The sequence below is a fragment of the Lissotriton helveticus genome, chromosome 11 (assembly GCF_964261635.1).
Source record: "Lissotriton helveticus chromosome 11, aLisHel1.1, whole genome shotgun sequence".
Taxonomy (NCBI): Eukaryota; Metazoa; Chordata; class Amphibia; order Caudata; family Salamandridae; genus Lissotriton; species Lissotriton helveticus.
In genome coordinates, this window is record NC_136072.1 from 323,656,414 (window position 1) to 323,677,402 (window position 20,989).

At 44.8% G+C, this 20,989-nt stretch overlaps 1 protein-coding gene across 1 annotated transcript in view; it reads right to left on the reverse strand.

Moving 5' to 3' along the window:
• The window catches only part of UBXN7 (UBX domain protein 7), a 701,503-nt gene that overhangs the window by 144,192 nt on the left and 536,322 nt on the right, over positions 1–20,989 (reverse strand). Inside the window, exon 8 of the mRNA XM_078665644.1 lies at positions 20,753–20,880. Within this exon, the coding sequence (XP_078521770.1) occupies positions 20,753–20,880 (128 nt within the window). The remainder of the gene's footprint in view (positions 1–20,752; positions 20,881–20,989) is intronic.

Genomic DNA, 20,989 nt, shown 5'->3' on the forward strand with positions numbered 1-20,989 from the left:
GCTCTATGTGAAGCATGGCGTAGGTCCTATCGCATATAATGAAGTGTGGATAAAATACACCCGTAAGGATGGTGTTTTAAAATGGCCCCAATATGGTAGTTTCGACTCAGAAATTTTAGATAATCTAGAGGTCAAATTGTTCAAGAAGAAAGCCCGGCCGGCGATGTTTGACTCTTTCCGTTTATGGCGTAAAGAGGCCAAACAAAAGGAAATTAAATTAGAAAAGAAAAATAAGAGAGAAAGAGGTATTTCAGTAATGCAAGCCGCGATAAAATTTAAAGACAATGAAGAAGAACAAATAAGTGAGCAGTTGCACAGGCAACGTAAAATGGCAATAGATAAATGCTATCCTGTTTTACAACATCCTCAGAAAGAAATAATAAAAGAGCGTGAAAAAGATCTATTAATGGCACATCTGCTAAGTTCGCCACCGCCCTATGCACAAAATGCCACAGCACCTCCGCAACCTTTAGTTGCACCTCTGGTAGCTGTTATGCCGGCTCCTTTACAGCACTCACCAGCTGCTCTTCAACTGGCTTCTATTTCTCTGGTGCAGCCTCCTCAAGGCTCACCGATTACATCTATTTCTCCTACTGTTCCTCCTACAACTTCGCCTAGCACACCTATTTCTTCTGATACTCGCTCTACGAATGCTTCTGTTCCTACTTTGCGTGACTCTGTTCTGCCACCAGTTATTCCTCCGCTTTCACCTTTCGTCTGGCATAAAATGGCCAGCATTGCTACTAACATTCCTTCACCACTTTTTCGGTCGCCTAAAACGACCCCTAATACGGGACCAAGACAATTACGAAGCCAAATGCCTGATTATCAAGAGAGGGAATCACTGAATAAGTTAGCACGGAATTGGGCTATGGATACAGCGAGATATGATGTAGAGTCCGTCGTGAACGTCTTCCGTCAATGGGATGAACCGACGCAAAGATATGTTTTTGAACAGATGTGTGTTTTTCTGTGTGAGGATTTGGAAGATAATGGTCAAGAGAGCAACGCTCGAGAGTTGTGCAATGTACGATTTAAATTAGGTCCCGATGTCGAAAAAGCAGTTGGGATATTATTATCATATCGAAGTACGGGTGGTAATTCTGGGTCATCATCTGAATGTGGTACGTCTAGTAGGAAGAGAGCGAGACAGTACCCCATGAGAGAGGTTCCTCCGGTTTGGACGGAAGGTGATGCGAATGCGAATCCACCGATTCTGCCTCATTTCCAGCGTGTATGGGTACATGTCCCCTGGAAAAGATTGGAAGTGTTGGCACTCAAGCAGTCACTACCTGACCCTCGTAAAAACCCGACTGGGTATTATAAGGAGTTATCGCAAACTGCAAGCTCATGTATAATGAATTTAGCGGATGTAGACATGTTGTTTGGGAACGTTGTTCCACATCCTTTATGGAGCAAAATCTGTCATACGGATCACGATCAGGAACTAGGTGACTCGTGGGCGAACATTGCGACTACAGATGCTAGACAAGTCGGTGGTTTTAAACCTGAGCCGTTAATAGCTGAACTTCCCGGTAGGATTATAGCGTACATGAAAACAATGCCTGAAGTGCGCGTAAACTGGGACAAGCTATCCGCATGTAAGCAAAAGAAAGATGAGAATGTGTCTGACTTCTTCACGAGATTTGAGGAAACTTTCACCGATCATAGTGGTCAAGATATGGCTACCGAGGGTGGCCAAAGATTATTTGTAGACAAGTTCGTACATAATTTGCTTCCTGAACTATGTAACAAACTGAAAGATTCGGAGAGTGCTTGGGCTGTCTCTACGTCGGCGCAGATTTTAGCTACAGCCCAGTACTATGAAAATAGGCGTAAAGACGAGCTAGATAAAGCAGATAAGAAGACGAAAGATTTGAAAACTAAGGTTCTTCTCCAGCAGGCCTATCCGCCTCGCACGGCTAGTCAGCCCAATTATCAACAACAACAGCAGTATTCGAGAAACGCGCAAGGAAACGAGTTTTCCCATCAGCGTCCTACGTATGGCCCGAATCAATGTGCGTATTGCAAGGAAGAGGGTCATTTTAAAGGTAATTGTCCGGCCCTTGCGCGACGTTTAAACGGTTCTTCAGGTGTAAGGGGAAGAGGTGTTCAGCATGCCCCTAGAGGTAGGGGCCGTGGAAATCTCACTCAGAATACGACTTCTTTTCCGCCTCAGAATTCCATGAACAGCTTTGACCAACAGAATAATGCATCGTCCAAGTCAGCCCAGTACTATGCTGACGACTATTACACCGAACACGAAAATGAGGGTAATGATTGCTAGGACAGCCATGGACAAAGAGAGGGAGTTGTTTCAGTTCCAGTAGATCAGAATGGACCTTATGTCGAGGTGATTACCTCAGGAGTGTCAGAGCCATTTCTGCTGGATACTGGTGCTACAAAAAGTTCTATTATGCACTCGAAACTTCCTGGCGCACCTTTGTCTGGCGAAATGAATGTCTCAGTAGGTTTCTCTGGCGCCCCTGTTGAACCCGATCTCTAGTCCTATATCCCTTTCTGTCGGCCCATGCGAATTAGAAGCACCCCTCATTTTGACGACAGGTTGCGGTGAAAACTTGTTAGGTTTGGATTTACTAAAAAGGTTGTATGCGACTTTGTACTGTTCCCCCTTGGGAGTACAACTCACTTTAGGCAAGAAGGTCGTTTCTCAAATGTATTTGTCAAAGGAAAATACTCCAACTGAATTGTTATTACTTCCTGATATACTTTGGGCTAATGGTTCTAATGATGTAGGTCGTTTGGAGATAGCACCGTATGTCATAACTTTGAAAGCCAACGTTAGGTTGCCACGTATTCCCCAATATAAGATATCTGGTGAATGTGAAAGAGCGTTATTGACGATTGTTTATGACCTGATTGATAAAGACATCATCGAAGAAACAACAGGAAATGTTTGTAACAGTCCAGTTTTGCCCGTCTTAAAACGTACTGATCCTTCACAACCGCCTGTATACAGGTTCGTGATCGACCTCAGAGAAGTGAATAAGGTAGTTATCCCACAGTTTCCAGTTGTCCCCGACATTACTGCTTTATTGACAATGGTTCCAGCTTCAGCAAATTGGTTCTCGGTGATCGACTTGAAGAACGCTTTCTTCAGCATCCCGATTGCCGAGGAGAGTAGAGATCTTTTCGGTTTCAATTTAGGAGGACGAAGCTTCCGCTTCAAGTGCGCTCCTCAAGGCTACTGCGAAAGCCCATCCATATTCAGTCAGGCCCTGAAAACACAACTAGACACCATTGTTCTACCAGATGGGTCAACTCTGATTCAGTATGTCGACGATCTGCTGATCGCCGCAGACACTGAAGAAATTTGCAAGCAAGCTACACTGTCATTGTTGCGTCACTTATGTGACATGAAGCACAAAGTCTCTCTTTCCAAACTACAATTTTGCCGACAAGAAGTAACCTACCTAGGTCACATCTTATCGAAGGAGGGAAGGAGACTGACGCCAGAAAGAATACAGGCAATAGCAGAACTGAGTGCCCCAAAGACACAGAGAGAGGTTCGAGCCTTCTTGGGCATTACATCGTACTGTAGACAATGGATACCGAATTTCTCACTACTAGCTAAACCCTTGCTGGCGCTACTCTGTAAAGACACGCCCAATCCTATGCCCTGGTCTGAAGATTGTCAGACGAGTTTCTACGAGTTGCGTGATGCATTGTGTTCGGCTCCTGTGTTGGGAAACCCCAACTACAGTAAGCCTTTTACATTATACGTCCATGAGAAGGAAGGTTGTGCATTATCAGTCTTAACACAACACTTTGGGGACAAACAGCGCCCATGCGCGTATTTTTCGGCAACTCTAGACCCTGTGGCTAAAGCCCTACCAAGTTGTCTGAGGGCTACCGCAGCAGCAGCTGTCTGCATTCGACAGTCTGCTGGATTAGTCATGAATAATACTCTGATCGTTATGGTTCCACATGCAGTAGACATTTTGCTAAACAGGACGAAGACACAACATCTTACTAGCGCTCGACTATCGAGTTACGAACTTACACTGTTAGCAAGTCACATCCACATAAAGAGGTGTGATACACTGAACCCCGCAACGTTATTACCCATTCCGACAGAAACAGACAAGATTGATAAACATGACTGCTGCTTTAGGACAGAAGAAGAGACAAAAGGGAGAGTAGACTTACAGGACACTCCCCTTCCTGAATGCAACAATACTTTATGGGTTGATGGTTCATGTTTCAAGCTGCCGAATGGTGACACGACTGCAGCATATGCCGTAACGACATTACACACCATTATAGAGACCGCGCGCATTTCCCATAATTCTGCACAAGCGGCAGAACTTATTGCACTTACCAGAGCATGTGTGTTAGCAAAAGGAAAGCGAGTGAATGTCTACACTGACAGCCAGTACGCCTTTGGTGTGGCTCACAGTTTTGGGAGATTGTGGCGAGAACGTGGTTTCCTTACGTCACATGGTGCAAAGATACAACATGGTCAGCTAGTTAATGAACTCCTTGAGTCACTGACCTTGCCCCTACAAGTTGCCGTTATGAAATGCAGTGCACACAAAAAGATTCAGGATGATGTTGGCCGCGGGAATGCATTTGCAGACGAGGTTGCGAAAGAGACTGCAAGGAACACAATGAGTTGGATGTATGTTGTAGGTCCCGCTAGATGGATTGCTGATGTGGGAATGTGCGAAGACACCATTGAAAGCGTGAAATCTATACAAGCCGAGGCAACTGAGAAAGAGTTGAATGAGTGGAGAGAAAGTAAGGGTAGACTAGATGCGAATGGTTGTTGGGTCGAATTGTCAGAACACCAGCGATGGCTATTACCTAACGCATATGTACTTGCAGTAGTAACAATGGCTCACGGCATTGCGCACATCAGTTCGAAAGGAATATGTAAACTATTGGCCCCAGTATGGCAGAATAGCAATATCCCGAAATATGCAGAGAATGTGGTCAGAAACTGTATGGTATGTTTAAAGTACAATCCCGGTAGGGGAACCCCAACTCCAGCTGGTCATTTTGCGCCTCCAACGTATCCGTTCGAGGTTTTGCAGCTCGATTTCATCCACATGGAGAGGTGCAACAATCTAAAGTATGTGCTCGTTGTTGTTTGCGCCTTTTCCAGGTGGGTGGAAGCGTACCCCCTTAAGGACAATACCGCCTTGACAACTGCCAAAGCCCTTGTCAAAGAGTTCTTCCCTAGATTTGGTATGCCTAGAATTGTCTGGAGTGATAATGGAAGTGAATTCATAGGACGCGTGATGAAGAGAGTGTGTGAGTGTCTAGGCATACACCAGAAGTTCCACGCTGCAAATCACCCCCAATCAGCTGGATTAGTAGAGTGCTACAATGGCACGTTGAAACTCAAGCTAGCCAAGATCCAAGCCAGTACAGGTCTTAAATGGCCTGACGCCTTGCCCCTAGCACTCTTGTCAACGAGAATGACTGTCCATTCCAGATTAGGACTTAGCCTTCACGAGATAGTGTTTGGCCGCCCAGCCAAAGTCTGGGGCGTGCCAAGACCAAAGAAACTCAGCGAAATAGAACACCCCGTACTGCTTGACTATTTGTGCGAATTGACAGCTAAATTGCGTGTTTTACACCAACAGGTTCACAGTTCCTCTCCACCAGCCTCTGACGATCCAGGTCACTCCATCACACCCGGCACGTGGGTCCTGGTGCGGAACTTCCAGCGCACAAACAACGGACAGCCGAGGTAGACCGGACCATACCTGGTACTTCTTTCCACGAGGTCCGCTGTTCGGGTGGAAGGCAAAAAGAACTGGGTGCACGGAACCCATTGTAAACGGGTCCCTCTGCCCCTTCCATACGACCGGTGGGTCAATAAAGGACTTGCCGACTCTGAAACAGAATCCATACCTCGTTTCATCCCTTTCAGCGATGCACGTTTAAAAGAGACTGGCGCCGAAAAGGAGAGTGATCGTATTTTGCAAGGACTTGTGCCACCGTCTATGCAGTTGTACACTACCGAACCTGAGACATTGTTTGAAGACACTTCCGTACCTGGGAAACTACGGTACAACTTGAGATCTAACCCCAGAGACTAATAAAAGAGCAAACTAATGTGATTTATTTTCCCCTAAGAACTATTTTTTGATTTTTCAGCTCTCTCGTCCCAGGGAACTAGCTCATTTTTGATTTTCGAACCGCCATCCGGTTCTGCTGCTAGGGTCGCGGTTGAAGTCTGGGGAGTGCAACTGGGGACGTTTAGGTCAACGGTTCTGGTTGGTCCAAGGGAGTTACCCCGGACTGAACAGAGCGCACTCCCTGGGAGAACCAACCTACCACAGCGGGCAGCAAGTAGAGGATGGAGTTTCCAAGGGTAGAGAGACCTGCCAGATTCACGAACTTTGAAAGACAATTGTGTACAATACTGTCCAGAAGAAGATTTTTAATAATATGTGTTTTAATGCTGTGTAGCATAGTAATGTTCTTGACTGGTTATGCTCTATTCGTATTTCAAGTTTCCTTATTCCAAAATGACACCCGGCCAACGCCTCCTCCCACTCTCTCTCCACACTCCTTTCACCATCTACCTGAACACGAGTCTGCCAGAAGACTCGAATTTGTAAATAACTCATTTATTCAACTCCTACACCAACACCAGTCCATAATGAACACATCAAACTGTTGGATATGCGGACTCATGCCGCACACGACCGATAAGGGTATCCCATACTTCATCCTGCCATTCAGTTATTATGGTTCTCTGTGGGCTTTCCAGACCATGTTCCTGTTCGCCCTAGAACCATACCCAACCGGTTCCATTGAAAGCGATTCTAACAACAAGGCACTAGTGGCAGGGATAAGAAACATGAGTAGAGAGTTCGACACATATCTAACGATCCCCAAAGATGAACTCACTCCATACACTCGTTGGAACGTAACTAAATATGGGGTTTACCTGAGTAAGAGCCAGACAGCAAAGAAATCCCGCCCAGTTTGGATAGTACCCCACCGAGGTCACCTATGTTTACAAGGTATTGGTAGGGATCCCAAAGCACAATTAGGAAAGAGCATATGCACGGAAACATATGTGTTCGTTTCTCGAACTTCCCCTATACTATTAGCAGCCAAAGGCACGTATTTCGTCTGCCACGACCAAGCATATACATGGTTGCCCCCTGACTTCAGGCACGTGTTTCATCTCATTTCTGCTGCCTCCCACCTACACGGCCCGAGCAGATTACCATCGGACAAGGACAGCTAGAGGTGTCGTGAGTAACGATGACACCGCGGGTCAGGAATTCGCTGACTTCGCAAAGGGTTTTCTGCCATTTTGGGGGCCTATGGTGAACAGCAGGAATATTCGCCAGTTATCGAGGATAGTCGAATCCGCCGTGATTACAACGGCCGGAGCACTTGGCAATTTGACGACCGAGCTTCAGTCGGATCGACCTATGACCCTTCAGAACCGAGATGCCCTAGATATCATACTCGCCGATCGTGGTGGTGTGTGTAGAGTGATCCAATCCAGTTGTTGCATTTTCATCCCTGATAACGCACCGACAGTGTACCAGGCCATCTCTAAGTTACACGAGATATCTGGTTCCCTTCACGTAGAAAAAGGGGACTGGTCCTTGCTAGGGTGGTTCTGGGGACTGATCACTGCCTGGGGATGGAAAACACTGATCTTCATTGGGATGATCTTAGCACTTCTGTTTATGTTCTGCCTGTGTGTACAGTGCGCTCCTGCACTCTGTGGCCTCTGTGCTACTTCATGTGTACGGAAGCCTGTGTCAAGGGACGAACTGAGCAACAGAATGATGTTACAGCAGCATCTCCACGAATTCCTTCATACAGATTTGGACTCAGATTAACATGAATTATTGCCTTACATAAGGGCAAAAGGAGGGTCTGTGGTTCTGAAAATCTGGACCCTGTTGCTATCCCGATATCGAGGTCCAATACCCGTGTCACAAAATATCAACGTACCATGACGAATTTGGTGTCCACGAACCGATAATGATTAGGACATCATTCCTATACATTTGCGTCATAATCGAGGGTCGCCAACGACCCTAAATCGTAGTTTCCGTCCCGACCCCTTAGACTCCATTTTGTGAACGACATCCATCTTACGTCTTGCCCTCATGATAAGTCAATTAAAGGTCGAGCTTGATCTAAAAGGACATGTCCACCTTCCCTGACTTCCCCCTGACCTGTCCCAACTAACTCCATTGCCTTTAGCCAAACCTGTTTGGGCAGCCCCTCGCCCAGTGGCCAAATACGATAGCATCAATACATAACATTCCTCAAACCATTCACTACATACAGACCATGCTTTCTACAAACATGCACCTGTCCATACTCCTTGTTTATGGCCAGTTTTTATGACTGGGTGGTACCTTCCTTTATTGATGTTTCATCGATATCTGATGGGAGTTCCGGGTCTGGCTGGGTAATCTATCACGAACTGGACATCTATAATGTGGGCTTGCTTACATGACTTCGCTCTTTGTATTATTATAGAAATATGTTTACAGCCGTATCAAAAACTCAAGAATTCTTGCTTGCAGCTATTATTTCTGTATATAAGGAGAAGGCTGGTTCTGTAAAAACGAACAGTCTCCTGAGAACACATGACCCGTGCTTGTCGTGCTTCTAGGACACCTGTTACTTGGTAGCTATCAATAAAACTTGATCTCTGACTGCGACTAGAAGACTCCGTGTTTCTGTGGTCCGAAACAAGGGGGAACTCAGAGGTCTTCGGGTGTTATTCCCTGGCACCACCGGGTTCCTAAAAACCCGGCACCTCAGCGGGTACGGTGTTTGGATCTGGTAATCGTCCCAATCTGCCATATTATCATCATCGTCATCCTGAACCTCGCCGTCCTCTCGCTCTGGGCGAGCATCATCATCATCATCATCTTCATACACTGTAGCGTGGACCTGAATAGAGATCGTAACCGGAACAGATGGCGCTGCTGGTTGTGGCTGTGGAGCAGCAGCAGGAGCTGCTGCAGGCGCAGGCACTGTAGGCAAAGGAGAGCCATGGCGAGATGGCGGAAAATGCCTGTTGTAATCTTCCAACATATATTGGAGATTGGAAATGAGGGAAAGTGATGGTGTCGCTGTAGGAACCGGAGCCGAAGGTTCCTCCTCTTGTAAATAAGAACCATCATGATCATCCCCATATTCTTGACATTTTATGACCAGTTCAGAAGGGCTTGGTGCTGCCCGGATTTGTTCATCCTCGTCCTCCTCAGAACTAGAGTCCTGTTCAGAACCTGTGGGAAATAGGGGTGATGGAGGCTGTGTGTCACTTGGACTATTGAGCTGGTCCAAAGGTACCTGGCGACGTTGATGCAGAGGGTCAACAGTGGAAGAACCAGACCCAGATGAAGAAAGTGGCACCAGAGGCAAAGATGCGAAGGATGATGATACCACAGTCGACGGAGCTGTCAGCGAAGTCGTAGACGGCGACAGTACAGATGTCGACGAAGCCGCCGTCGACGGCGCCACCGTCGATGAAGCAGCCAACGGAGCACTCGTCGACGGAGCCACCGACGACGAGTAGGCACTCTTCACAACCATCGTCGACGAGAATCCTGATGACGACGATAGACTCTTCTTCGGCGTCAAGGCGATAGGAATCATCGACGAGACAGTTTTAAAACTGATGCTTATATGTGAGTCTAGAGGGAACCCCCAGACTGAAGTAATGCACAGCTTACTGGCACTAAGGCCTATTTTTTATAAACAAAAGTACTTTTCACACAATTCTTCAAGAAACTTCTTTACTCCAAAAGGCTTCAAAAGTTATGTCTGTTCAATGTAACAATAAACAAATAATCAAATGCATTTTTCATAAATGACTTTTTCATAAATGATGCATGTCTCTGTTTTTAGAAAATATGTAACACATTTAAATGCATAAACAATATTCTACAACCCAATGCATTTCGGGTTCATTCAGAACCCTTCATCAGGGGAAAACCTGTATGTAAATATCCACATTTTTGTGAGGTTTAGATTCCTCGGAGTCAGTCAGAGAAGCGAATCTACAACAAAAAACAGTTATAATGACTTTTCAATAAGATGATCAATGTAACTATGATAGAGAGTGACATTCAGTAATCATCAGTTTAAGGATTGCTTCTGTAGGTTTATCATACCGCAAAACGACAAAGGAAGAAAGAAACCAAGGAGAACCAATATGTACCCTCTTGTTTTTGTGAAACAAGAAAACAGGAAAGCCCGAGTAACAAAAAGCCAAAATAGGAGCCCTCATGTGTTGAATGTGAAGTAACAAGTCCCAAATATATCTAAATCCATAAAGTGCCTCATGGGTGAAATGTGTAAACTAGGTAGGTGAACAAAGTACCTTATCGTGTCCATGAAAGGACCTAGACGGTCCGTTGTATAAAATTCAATCTACGTGCTTTTCTTCCTGTTTAAAGTTTACAAATTGCTGTCATCCAACTGTTCTCCAATTGTAAATACAAGTCATATGAAAAGAAGCGTGCTAAATACTTACAACTCGACTTCAATACTGTTGCAATCGATATTCACCCCTTCGTGTGTTCTGAAGTTTCTAAAAGCAATGTGATGTCCCCGAGTGAGTGAATTTCAAGAAGTTCACTTGGACAATTGGAGAACAGTTGGATAACAGCAATTTGTAAACTTTAAACAGGAAGAAAAGCACGTAGATTGAATTTTATACAACGGACCGTCTAGGTCCTTTCCTGGACACGATAAGGTACTTTGTTCACCTACCTAGTTTACACATTTCACCCATGAGGCACTTTATGGATTTAGATATATTTGGGACTTGTTACTTCACATTCAACACATGAGGGCTCCTATTTTGGCTTTTTGTTACTCGGGCTTTCCTGTTTTCTTGTTTCACAAAAACAAGAGGGTACATATTGGTTCTCCTTGGTTTCTTTCTTCCTTTGTCGTTTTGCGGTATGATAAACCTACAGAAGCAATCCTTAAACTGATGATTACTGAATGTCACTCTCTATCATAGTTACATTGATCATCTTATTGAAAAGTCATTATAACTGTTTTTTGTTGTAGATTCGCTTCTCTGACTGACTCCGAGGAATCTAAACCTCACAAAAATGTGGATATTTACATACAGGTTTTCCCCTGATGAAGGGTTCTGAATGAACCCGAAATGCATTGGGTTGTAGAATATTGTTTATGCATTTAAATGTGTTACATATTTTCTAAAAACAGAGACATGCATCATTTATGAAAAAGTCATTTATGAAAAATGCATTTGATTATTTGTTTATTGTTACATTGAACAGACATAACTTTTGAAGCCTTTTGGAGTAAAGAAGTTTCTTGAAGAATTGAAGAATTGTGTGAAAAGTACTTTTGTTTATAAAAAATAGGCCTTAGTGCCAGTAAGCTGTGCATTACTTCAGTCTGGGGGTTCCCTCTAGACTCACATATAAGCATCTTTGCCGGGGGACAGGTACCTTCTCCCATAGTACTGAACGCAAACATTTGATTAAACTTGTGAAAATTTATGATACACTAGATAAACAGGTGTGCAGACCAACCCACATTTACACAGTTTTAAAACTGAGGCATACCTTTGTCGACACAGATGACGTCGACGAGCCAGAAGCAGAGGTCGTCGTCACTGTCGTCGTTGACGAGCCGGAGACGGCAGATCTCATCGTCGGGACGATCGTCGACGCTCCCGTCGACGATTTTGCACGTTTTTTGACAGAAACATGCTTAGAAGAAGCTGAAGATGCCTGAGAGTCAGATTTCGGGAGCGTAGGCGTAGCAGGAGGAGGTAGAGACACCGCAGGAGCCTTCATGTGTGAAAGTTTATTATTCTTCAAGAAGGGAGATGGCAGATCCTGCACACTGCTACGCTTAGAAGCGGCTTTAGAAGTACCTGATGCCAGGCTCTCTGCGCCAGAAAGAGCTGAATCCTTGTCTTTCAATCTTTGTAACCAAAGAAGAAGACGACCCTCCCTATCCTTAAGGGTTTTTGTAGAAAAAGTCCTGCAAATTTTACATTTGCCTACCTCATGGTCAGGCTAGAGGCAGTATATACACTTCTTGTGGGGGTCCTCAGAGTAGAGCCGCAACTTCCCACAAGAAGAACAAGGTCTAAACAAAGACTTCTTACTTGGAGACATAGTAGAAACACTGGAAAACCACAAGAAAGTAGAAAACTGAGCAGAGCGCAGGGAGACTCCCTTCACACGACGTGCGGTAGAAAATCTGAGGGCCCGAGCCTCTGAGGTGAAGGTTCTGGAGGGGTGCTTGCGCCTGATTGGCTGTAGTTTGGACTAACATAGTGACATGGATAGGTTATACAGATTCTTCTTTTTCTCCATGTATTTCTATGTGGTTATGCTAACCTGGTACTTATAAGTTTTTCTGGTGTTGCAATTTATGTGATATGTTTTTATATACATACTTTATTGGGATTCTTTTATTGCTATTTTATTTACCTTGGGACTCTCACTTCGACGACGGGGAATATCCAAGCATGTGAATCTATGAAAGACACCCTAATACTTGAGAAAAAGTATTTATTGGGAAGCTATGGCAGTCCTAAGGGCTACCAGAAATACAGGTAGTTTTAAATGGGGATTTTCTGGATATGAACCCCTACCAAGATCTGGGCCCGCTATAGATGAAATAGTACCGATGAGAGCACACAGATTGTATATACAGTTTAGATACAAGTCACTACCAACTAAGGCCTTCTGTAGTAAGTGGTCTGAAGTAGTAAACAAAGATGATCTATGTCCAGCCTATATGGGAGTCCATGAAACGTCAACCCATATTCTATTATTTTTCCCAGCCTATGCTACACACATAAGTGAATGGATATAGATAATCTGTAGGACGCTGTAAACCATAATGTATCTGAAGGCCTTTAGGATATTGAACACAGTCAACACAATAGTGTTTGGTCTTGCAAAATTCCTAGAGTCTGTTTGGATGTGGCATACCAAATGTCTAGGAGCAATAGGCCAAGTGTCTCTTTAGCATGTATGGGGTCTTACAATTTCTTTCCCTCATTCCATTTAAGTTTTAGCTGAACTCCCACTGTATGATGAACTATCTCTTGTAAATAGGATTTTCATATCTAATCTTAATATTTTTAAAATTAAAATTTTTCATTGATCGATGCTTCGCTATTTTGAGAAAAGGGTATGCAGCGCTCCACTAGAAGCCTGTGGTTAAAGAAATGCGTTTAGCGAAAGTCAGGGTTTGCATTACACCCTATATAAATAGGTTATTTATATTTTGGGGCATTTAGAATAATTGCACAAGGTTTTCATATGTTTTCTATTTAACTTATTGTATTTTGACTGCACTGTGTATTTGTCCTCACTTTACATATTGTGCTAATTACCCAGGATTATGTTATCGATAGAAGAGTTGGCGATGGCCGATTTAGTGGACGTCTGTATTAGAAAAAAAATTGCCTGGGTAGTTTATATATTTATAGGTAAGTGAATATATTAATGTTTGTCTTTGTAAATTGTATATTGCTTTTATGATCCTAGAGGTCGAAATAAAGCTTTTCCAATCAATCAATCAAAAAGTGAAAACATGTATGGCAATGAATGTGTCATTTCAATTCACATGTTAACATTTTAGCCTCCACTGTTTAAGTGTCCATTTTAACATGACAATGACGATAATATAAACAATGGAAATATATCAGCCTAAATAGGAGGCAGACATGATGTCTTCTGCTTGTATTTAAAACTTCACACGCCCTAATAGAATGTGATAAAAGATTTTGCAAGCCTTCGTACAATAAAATGGAGAAAAATAAAACCGGCTCGGTCAGTGTTCATGACAAGGTGGAAGGGGTCCACAGGACTGCAAGGGGTTCATTTGTGGACAATGTGTACCATATTTCTATACAAAAGGACCACCCTGACAGTGTTAGCTTTTATAAAGCTTCACCCTGCTTGGCATGACAAACTCACACAATGGTCTTTTGTGCACACCGTATAAAAGAACCTTTTGGGTCAATCAATCAATCAAAGCATTTATATAGCGCACTACTCACCCGGGGGGTCTCAAGGCGCTGGGGGGAGGGGGTCCGCTACCGCTCGAACAGCCAGGTCTTGAACTGCTTCCTGAAGGCGAGGTGGTCTTGGGTCAGGCGGAGGTGGGCCGGGAGGGAGTTCCAAGTCTTGGCGGCCAGGTAGGAGAAGGACCTTCCTCCTGTGGTGGCTCTTCGGATGCGGGGGACGGCGGCGAGGGCGTGGCTGGTCGATCGAAGCTGGCGTTTGGGAGCGTAGAAGTTGAGGCGGCTGTTGAGGTGTCCTGGACCTTGGTTGTGTAGGGCTTTGTGTGCGTGGGTCAGGAGCCGGAAGGTGATTCTCTTGTTGACCGGGAGCCAGTGCAGATCTCTCAGGTGTCCGGAGATGTGGCTGCGGCGGGGGATGTCCAGGATGAGTCGTGCTGAGGTGTTCTGGATCCGCTGCAGTCTCTTCTGGAGTTTGGCGGTGGTTCCGGCGTAGAGGGAGTTGCCGTAGTCCAGACGGCTGGTGACGAGGGCCTGGGTGACCGTCTTCCTGGTCTCGGTGGGGATCCATCGGAAGATCTTACGTAGCATGCGCAGGATGTTGAAGCACGACGAGGAGACGGCGTTGACTTGTCTGGTCATGGAGAGGGAGGAGTCCAGGATGAAGCCCAGGTTGCGTGCGTGGTCTGTTGGTTTGGGTGCGCTGCCCAGGGCGGAGGGCCACCAGGAGTCGTCCCAGGCGGAGGGTGAGGATCCCAGGATGAGGACTTCCGTCTTGTCCGAGTTCAGTTTCAGGCGGCTGTTCGACATCCATTTGGCTACGTCTGTCATCCCTTGGTGCAGGTTGGCTCTGGCGGTGGCGGGGTTGTTGGTGAGGGAGACGATCAGCTGGGTGTCGTCGGCGTAGGAGATGATGTTGAGGTTGAGTCAGAGCTGATAAAGTCTCTGGACTGCTTTCAAAGGATAAGGCAGCCGGCAAGGTGACTGAGGGTCGAAGGGGCTCATTATGATGTTGGTGGAACCGACACAAACAGCACGTCAATGTCGGTCCCACCAACATCTGAAGCATTGGTCACACCACTGCATTACAATGCGGTCGGTGCGACCGCATAGGTGAGGGACCGACCACTGAGGTTCAGACGGGCGCAAATAGCCCATCGGCCCAGCTGTCGGAATGTAATCCCTACAATGAGGGTGGTGCCTGCTCAGGCACCGCCGTAGGGTTCACGATGGCCCTTTCCGACGGCCTTTCAATGGCAGTCCACCAGCCATTGAAAGGCTGTCAGAAACTGACTTTGGGTGCCCATAGCAAGGCACCCATCCCTCGGCGGCCTCCGCTATGAGGCCAAAGAGGCATCACAGGCGCTCCCACAAACATCCATACCTGATGTGCGACAGGGTGCAGGGATGTTTTAAAACATAGCAAACACAAGGATATAATGGACGGATCGTTGACACTTTTTAGACACTCACCCCCAGTCACAGATCTGGGTTGAATACATCATCGTTCTTTTTTCCCCACTTCGCCACCCCAGTTTGGACCCAGCCATATGCAAATCAGTTTTGACCCTGTGCCTCATGGGATCAGTCCAGCCCAAACTGCCAGGCCAGGTCCTCCCTGGACAGGAAACAAGCATCCTGGGACAATTCCGGGGTAACACCAATCATCAGCCAAGCTTGCTTGAATCCAGTGGCAAAGTGAGCAAGGGACATACATCTGGGCATACCCTGCAAACTTAGGGCGAACAAAGAAATCACAAGGAGATGATGGAAGATGCCGGTCAGACACTCGTCTGACCAGCATCGTAATTAGCGCCTAACTTTGGAAGGTAGAAGGCTTGAGTCCTTACCACCAAATTGATTGGTAAGATGTGGTGTAGGGAGGTTGTAGTGACAGTACATGCAGTTCACATACATGCATGCAGAAGTAATTGCAATAAGGAAGACTGTTGAGCAAATATGTATACGTTCAAATGGTGTGTACATAAGAAACGTGAGGACCCTTTGTGGCACAATAATAGGCATTGAAGGATATGTGAATTATGCCTTTCAGAAAACACATCACAACAGGTGACTTGAAAAACGAAGGTCACACTGCAAGAAGAATATCCATTATCTGGCGAACCAATTCGTAGGAGCTCATTGTCGCAGTGTAATCTCCAAGCATGGAGGTGTAGGTTGAGGAGATTCTGCTGCAGGATCCTCACACCTGCCTCACCTAAGACAGGAGGCTGTAGTGAAGATGGGTTAGAGGGTAAATACTCAGAATCAAGATCTTAGGATACCGTACTCTTCTGGCCAGTCAGGGTTTATCAAGTTGATTTAGGCGCATTCTGTCCTGATTTTCCTCAGAACGTGAGGCAGAAAATGGAACTAAGGGAACACACACTGGTGATCACGTCCCATCATAGACAGAACGCATCTGCCAGTGACCTTTCTGGAGAAACTTCTATAGTGTAGCAACTTTGAAAGTGGTGGCTAATGGTTCAAACCGTGGTATGCCCCACTACTTGAAGATGCTTTATGCCACCTTGGGATGAAGAAGTCATTCATGGTCTGCTAGCTGGCATCTGTTCAGTTCTTCTCTGGCATTTAGAGACCATGTCAGGTAATTGGTCCCAATGAAAATCTTCTGCTGATCCAGCTACCTCCAAAGATGCTAGGTCTCATGTCACATGTCCCAGGACCCCAGCTCACCATACTTGTTGCAGTACCAAAAAATGGAAGTGTCCTGACCCACCATGAACCGCAAGTAGCACCTGTGGGACTGCAGTACCAGTATATGGAAATATGCGCCATGCAAGTCTAAGGACACCATCTAGTCTCCAGGATCCAGGAACAAGAGAATCTGGGCCTCAGTGAGCATGCTGAATGTGTCCTTCCTCAAGGTGTTCAATGGCCAGATGTCCAGGACAGATCTGAAGCAACCGTTCTCCTTTGGCACAGGGATGTGTTATAAGTAGCAACCCTCATCTCTGTAAGAGTCCGTCATTTGTTGATGGCACCATTAGCAAGAAGGAGGTTGACCTCCTGTATGAAAACTGAGGCATGATCTGCTGAAATATGACCTGGTATGTCAGGGGTATGAAGAGGGAACAAGATAGATGGAAGGGCAGGAACAAGTGTTAACACCCACTGATCAGACATGATGGGTTTTGAATGGGGAGGAAAAATTGCAACCTGCACCCCATTGGCTGGATATTTGTCTGGGAAGACAATACTGAGTGGCTTGGGGCCGCTGCATTAGTGAAGGAGGTAATGGAGGACTACTGTCCCTTCTGATGTGAATGGCTTTGACCACTACTGTGTACTTTGCCTTAAACATTCTAGGTCTCTTGCCGCACACACTCAAAGTTGGCGTTGCCCATCTGCTAAACCTCTTGAATAATCCATTAAATTCCAAAACTGATGTTGAAGTTTCTGGAAGGTGACAGTAACCTGGGGAGGATGCTGAGATAGGACTATTTTTAAATTATTGCAGTGCGGAGTCAGCCTTTTCCACAAAAAAGCCTTCAACCATCAAAAGGCATGTCCTTTGTGGATGATTGGATTCCAATTGAAAACTCAGTTGCCTGTATCCAAGCATGCCCTTTAAGTACTACACCGGTGCCAACAGTGCAGTCTATGCAGTCAGTGGTTTTAAGGCCAACCAGCAGTACATATTTATTTTGTTGCACCCTTTCTATCCTGAATCATCTGGGCAAGTGCCCCCGAGATACAATTGGATGGTTGGCAAGATCACACTGATTATGTCCTACAACGTGTAGGTGGTATATGCCCAGGAGGCAATTGCATTCAAAGAACCAATGGTCAAGCCTCACTAAAGAGCACATATAGTTACCAAAAGTTTCAATATGATTAGATGCTCTGTCTGAAAGGGTGACAGAAAAAGCTTTTTGCATTCTCATTGCTTACTGACACCCTGACACCTGCATCACAAAGGTTTCAGGCAAGGGGTGTTGTGTCAGAAACCTAGGGTCATCAGAGACCAGCTCATCACCCGACTAAAGTCCTAAGAGCTGCACCCTGCTTTGGCCTAGAAGTCATTAGGTTGTCCATGAGGGGTTCTGTGGATGTTGACCCTGGCTGAATACCAGTCAGTACATTAAATTCAGTTTAAACAGTTGTAAATCTAAAACTTCTGCTGCTCTGCACAAGGCAAAGGAGGTACTTTCTTACATTTGCAGGTCGTCTCATCCAGTTTCAGGAGCAGAGTCTAGCCTACGGCTGTTATGTAGGTGTAAGTGGAAGTAAAGTCCTTCAAAGAAGTAGCTAGGGAAGAGTAAACTGGCCATCTCCCTCACCATCCTCAGTCATGTGGAATATGTTGCATGCTGTGGACTGCATCAACATAGAGTCTGAATAGGGCCTCAGCCTCTGGTCTTACTGGCATCATGGAGAGGGTTGGAAGCCATGTTCAATCATTAATGTCTCTGCCTCAGTAATTTCACAGTGCAACAAATGTCTGGCGTAGGTCAACGTTGGTTTGGGATCAGAGACCTGCATCAGAACTAGATATGGTAGGCACCAGTGGAGTGAGCTGTGGCGCCAGCACAGAGAGGCAAATGTGAACCCTGGAAGTGGTGTGAAGGCCCGGACCAGCATTAGTACAAGCCCAAGGGGGCCTGATGGCATTAGTGAAGGACACTGCAGACATCCGATTGGAGGCCCTTGCGCCTTTGGGAGGGCAGTCCAAAGGGTGTAGGTAGCATCCCAAAGCCTTGCAGCTTAGTCTCTTTTAAAAGCCTCAACCTGCTGTGGAGCAGTCAATGGCACAGGGAACTCTGATAAATTTACAGCAGGTCTCAAATGTTGCAAGGATCAAAGGCATACACAGCATTTTGGGAAAAATGGAGGACCCTGAAAAAGGAACATTTCTCAATAGGCAGCCAATGTAGTGCAGCATGACGACCAGAGATTGAGTGAAGAACAGGCAGGAACGCAAATCAGCTGGGCAGGAACATTCTGGAAAACCTGGAGTCGAGTAAGGAAAACAGCAAAGACGTCCAAGATCGAAGTAAAATCCATAATCAAGATGAGAGCAGCAGATTAGACTACTCTTATAAACTAGTCCAATGAAAGAAGAGGAAGGATGTTACCATGGCAGTGTATCTAGTAGATACAATTAGCCGGTACTTTTATAATTAGTTTGGCAAAATGTAAGTTATGTTCAAAGAAGAAGCCAAGACTTGAGACTCAAAAGGAATAGGAGTTGAGCAAAGCTGGAAAGTTCACCAGGCAGAAGTCCAGATCGATGGCAGTCTGCAGACAATCAAATACTTGGTTCCATGCGAGGTAAGCTTGAGTCAGTTTTCCGATATTCCAATCCAATCCAATCCAAAATTCTTTATTTCGGTCTATAAGACCATAAAAGATACATAAATATACATTTAAACAACAATTTTGGAAACACATTACATAAAGTAATACATGCCGTTCAAACAAAATGGGGAAAAAGATAAAACATTTCATAATCAAGGGGAAAACATACATGAATTGTTAAAAAGATCACAGTCCATATTTAAAAACAAAATCATGATTTGAGGTATTAGGTATTTAACAGTTTTCTCCTAATGCGCCACATAGCCATAATGAATTTGGCCATGGCAAAGACTATATGGGGCAGAGTACTAGTTCTCAAAACTCTATAAGCATCTATGTGGCTCCTGAAACCCAAATTCCTGCATAGGGGGACCAGCCAATGTTTCCTTGGTCTATAATATGCCGGACAAAAGAAGAGAAGGTGGGTTTCTTCCTCATCATGGGAGTTACAACCCGGGCAGGTCTTGTCTTCCCCTGGAAGCCACTTTGAAGTAAAGATTTTAATAGGTAAAGTACCCAGCCTCCACTGAACAAACAGTTTTCTAGCTTGTATTGGGAAAATAATGTCCATAAAAGCCTCAAATTTTTCCGATATTCAGATGACCACTTCAGAAAGACAGTAGCAGAGATTAGGATTGTGCTGATTCAGAGTGCCCATCACGCATGAGTATTAACGGAAGAGAATTATGAATAATACCATTAACAAAAAAAATTCAGGTAGTGACAGTCATTTTAGTTAAAGTAAAACACCAAATCATTATAAGAAAAACTCAAAAGTATAAAAAAAAAAAAGGTATTTTGAGAAAAAAAATGACAAACATGAATAAAAGATTTTATCTCAATTTAATCGGAGTCAACGCAAGCCTGCTCACAAAAGACTAGGAACAGGCACTGTTTCCCATTGCGAACAGCCAGGGGCTGTATGCAGTGACGGTTGGCAGGCTGTGGAGAGTTTGCCTCACAGGCTGGCGCTGTAGCAAACCCCTACCCAGCACATCCTAGGTCTGTGCACTGCGGAGGTTGGCTGTCTGCATAGGGATGGAATTTGGTTGACTTATATAATCAAGGAAAAAGAAAAACAAACAAATGAACTGAAATTCACTGAAAAATAGAAGTGAAATTATGGTTAGGATTATTATAAAACCTTAAAATTCTTAAAATCAGCTTAAAACACAGTTCAATTAGAACTGTTACAAATGTGCAAGGGAGTGGATAAGTAAAAGAACACTGCTATTCTCCACGAGAACTTGGAATTCTGCTTGCAAGCGATTACAAAGTATTATGGACAAGGTTCCCATATTGCAGAAATGTTGTTTGTGAAAGAAGGCATAATGGTGGCAATATTCTGAACAATTTCATAAATTTAAATCTGAATAGGCAGTTGGGAAGGGCTCAATATCTGTTAGAACCTTTCCATGTATCTTTACTCACAGAGCACACGCGTTTCTTTGGCGGACTGCCTGAAAGTCCATCCAGCTGTCCGTGCTCAGCCAGGAACCCAGTCACTTGTTCCAAGAATGAATTCACATCAACCTGATGCCACTCCACAAGCTTTTGCCCTATGAAAAAACAACGGAGACCTATGAAATTATACCTATTTAACAACATTTGGATTTTCTTAAGTGGCCTAAACTGCTTTAAATAAATATTTTCTCATGCCGTTCTCTA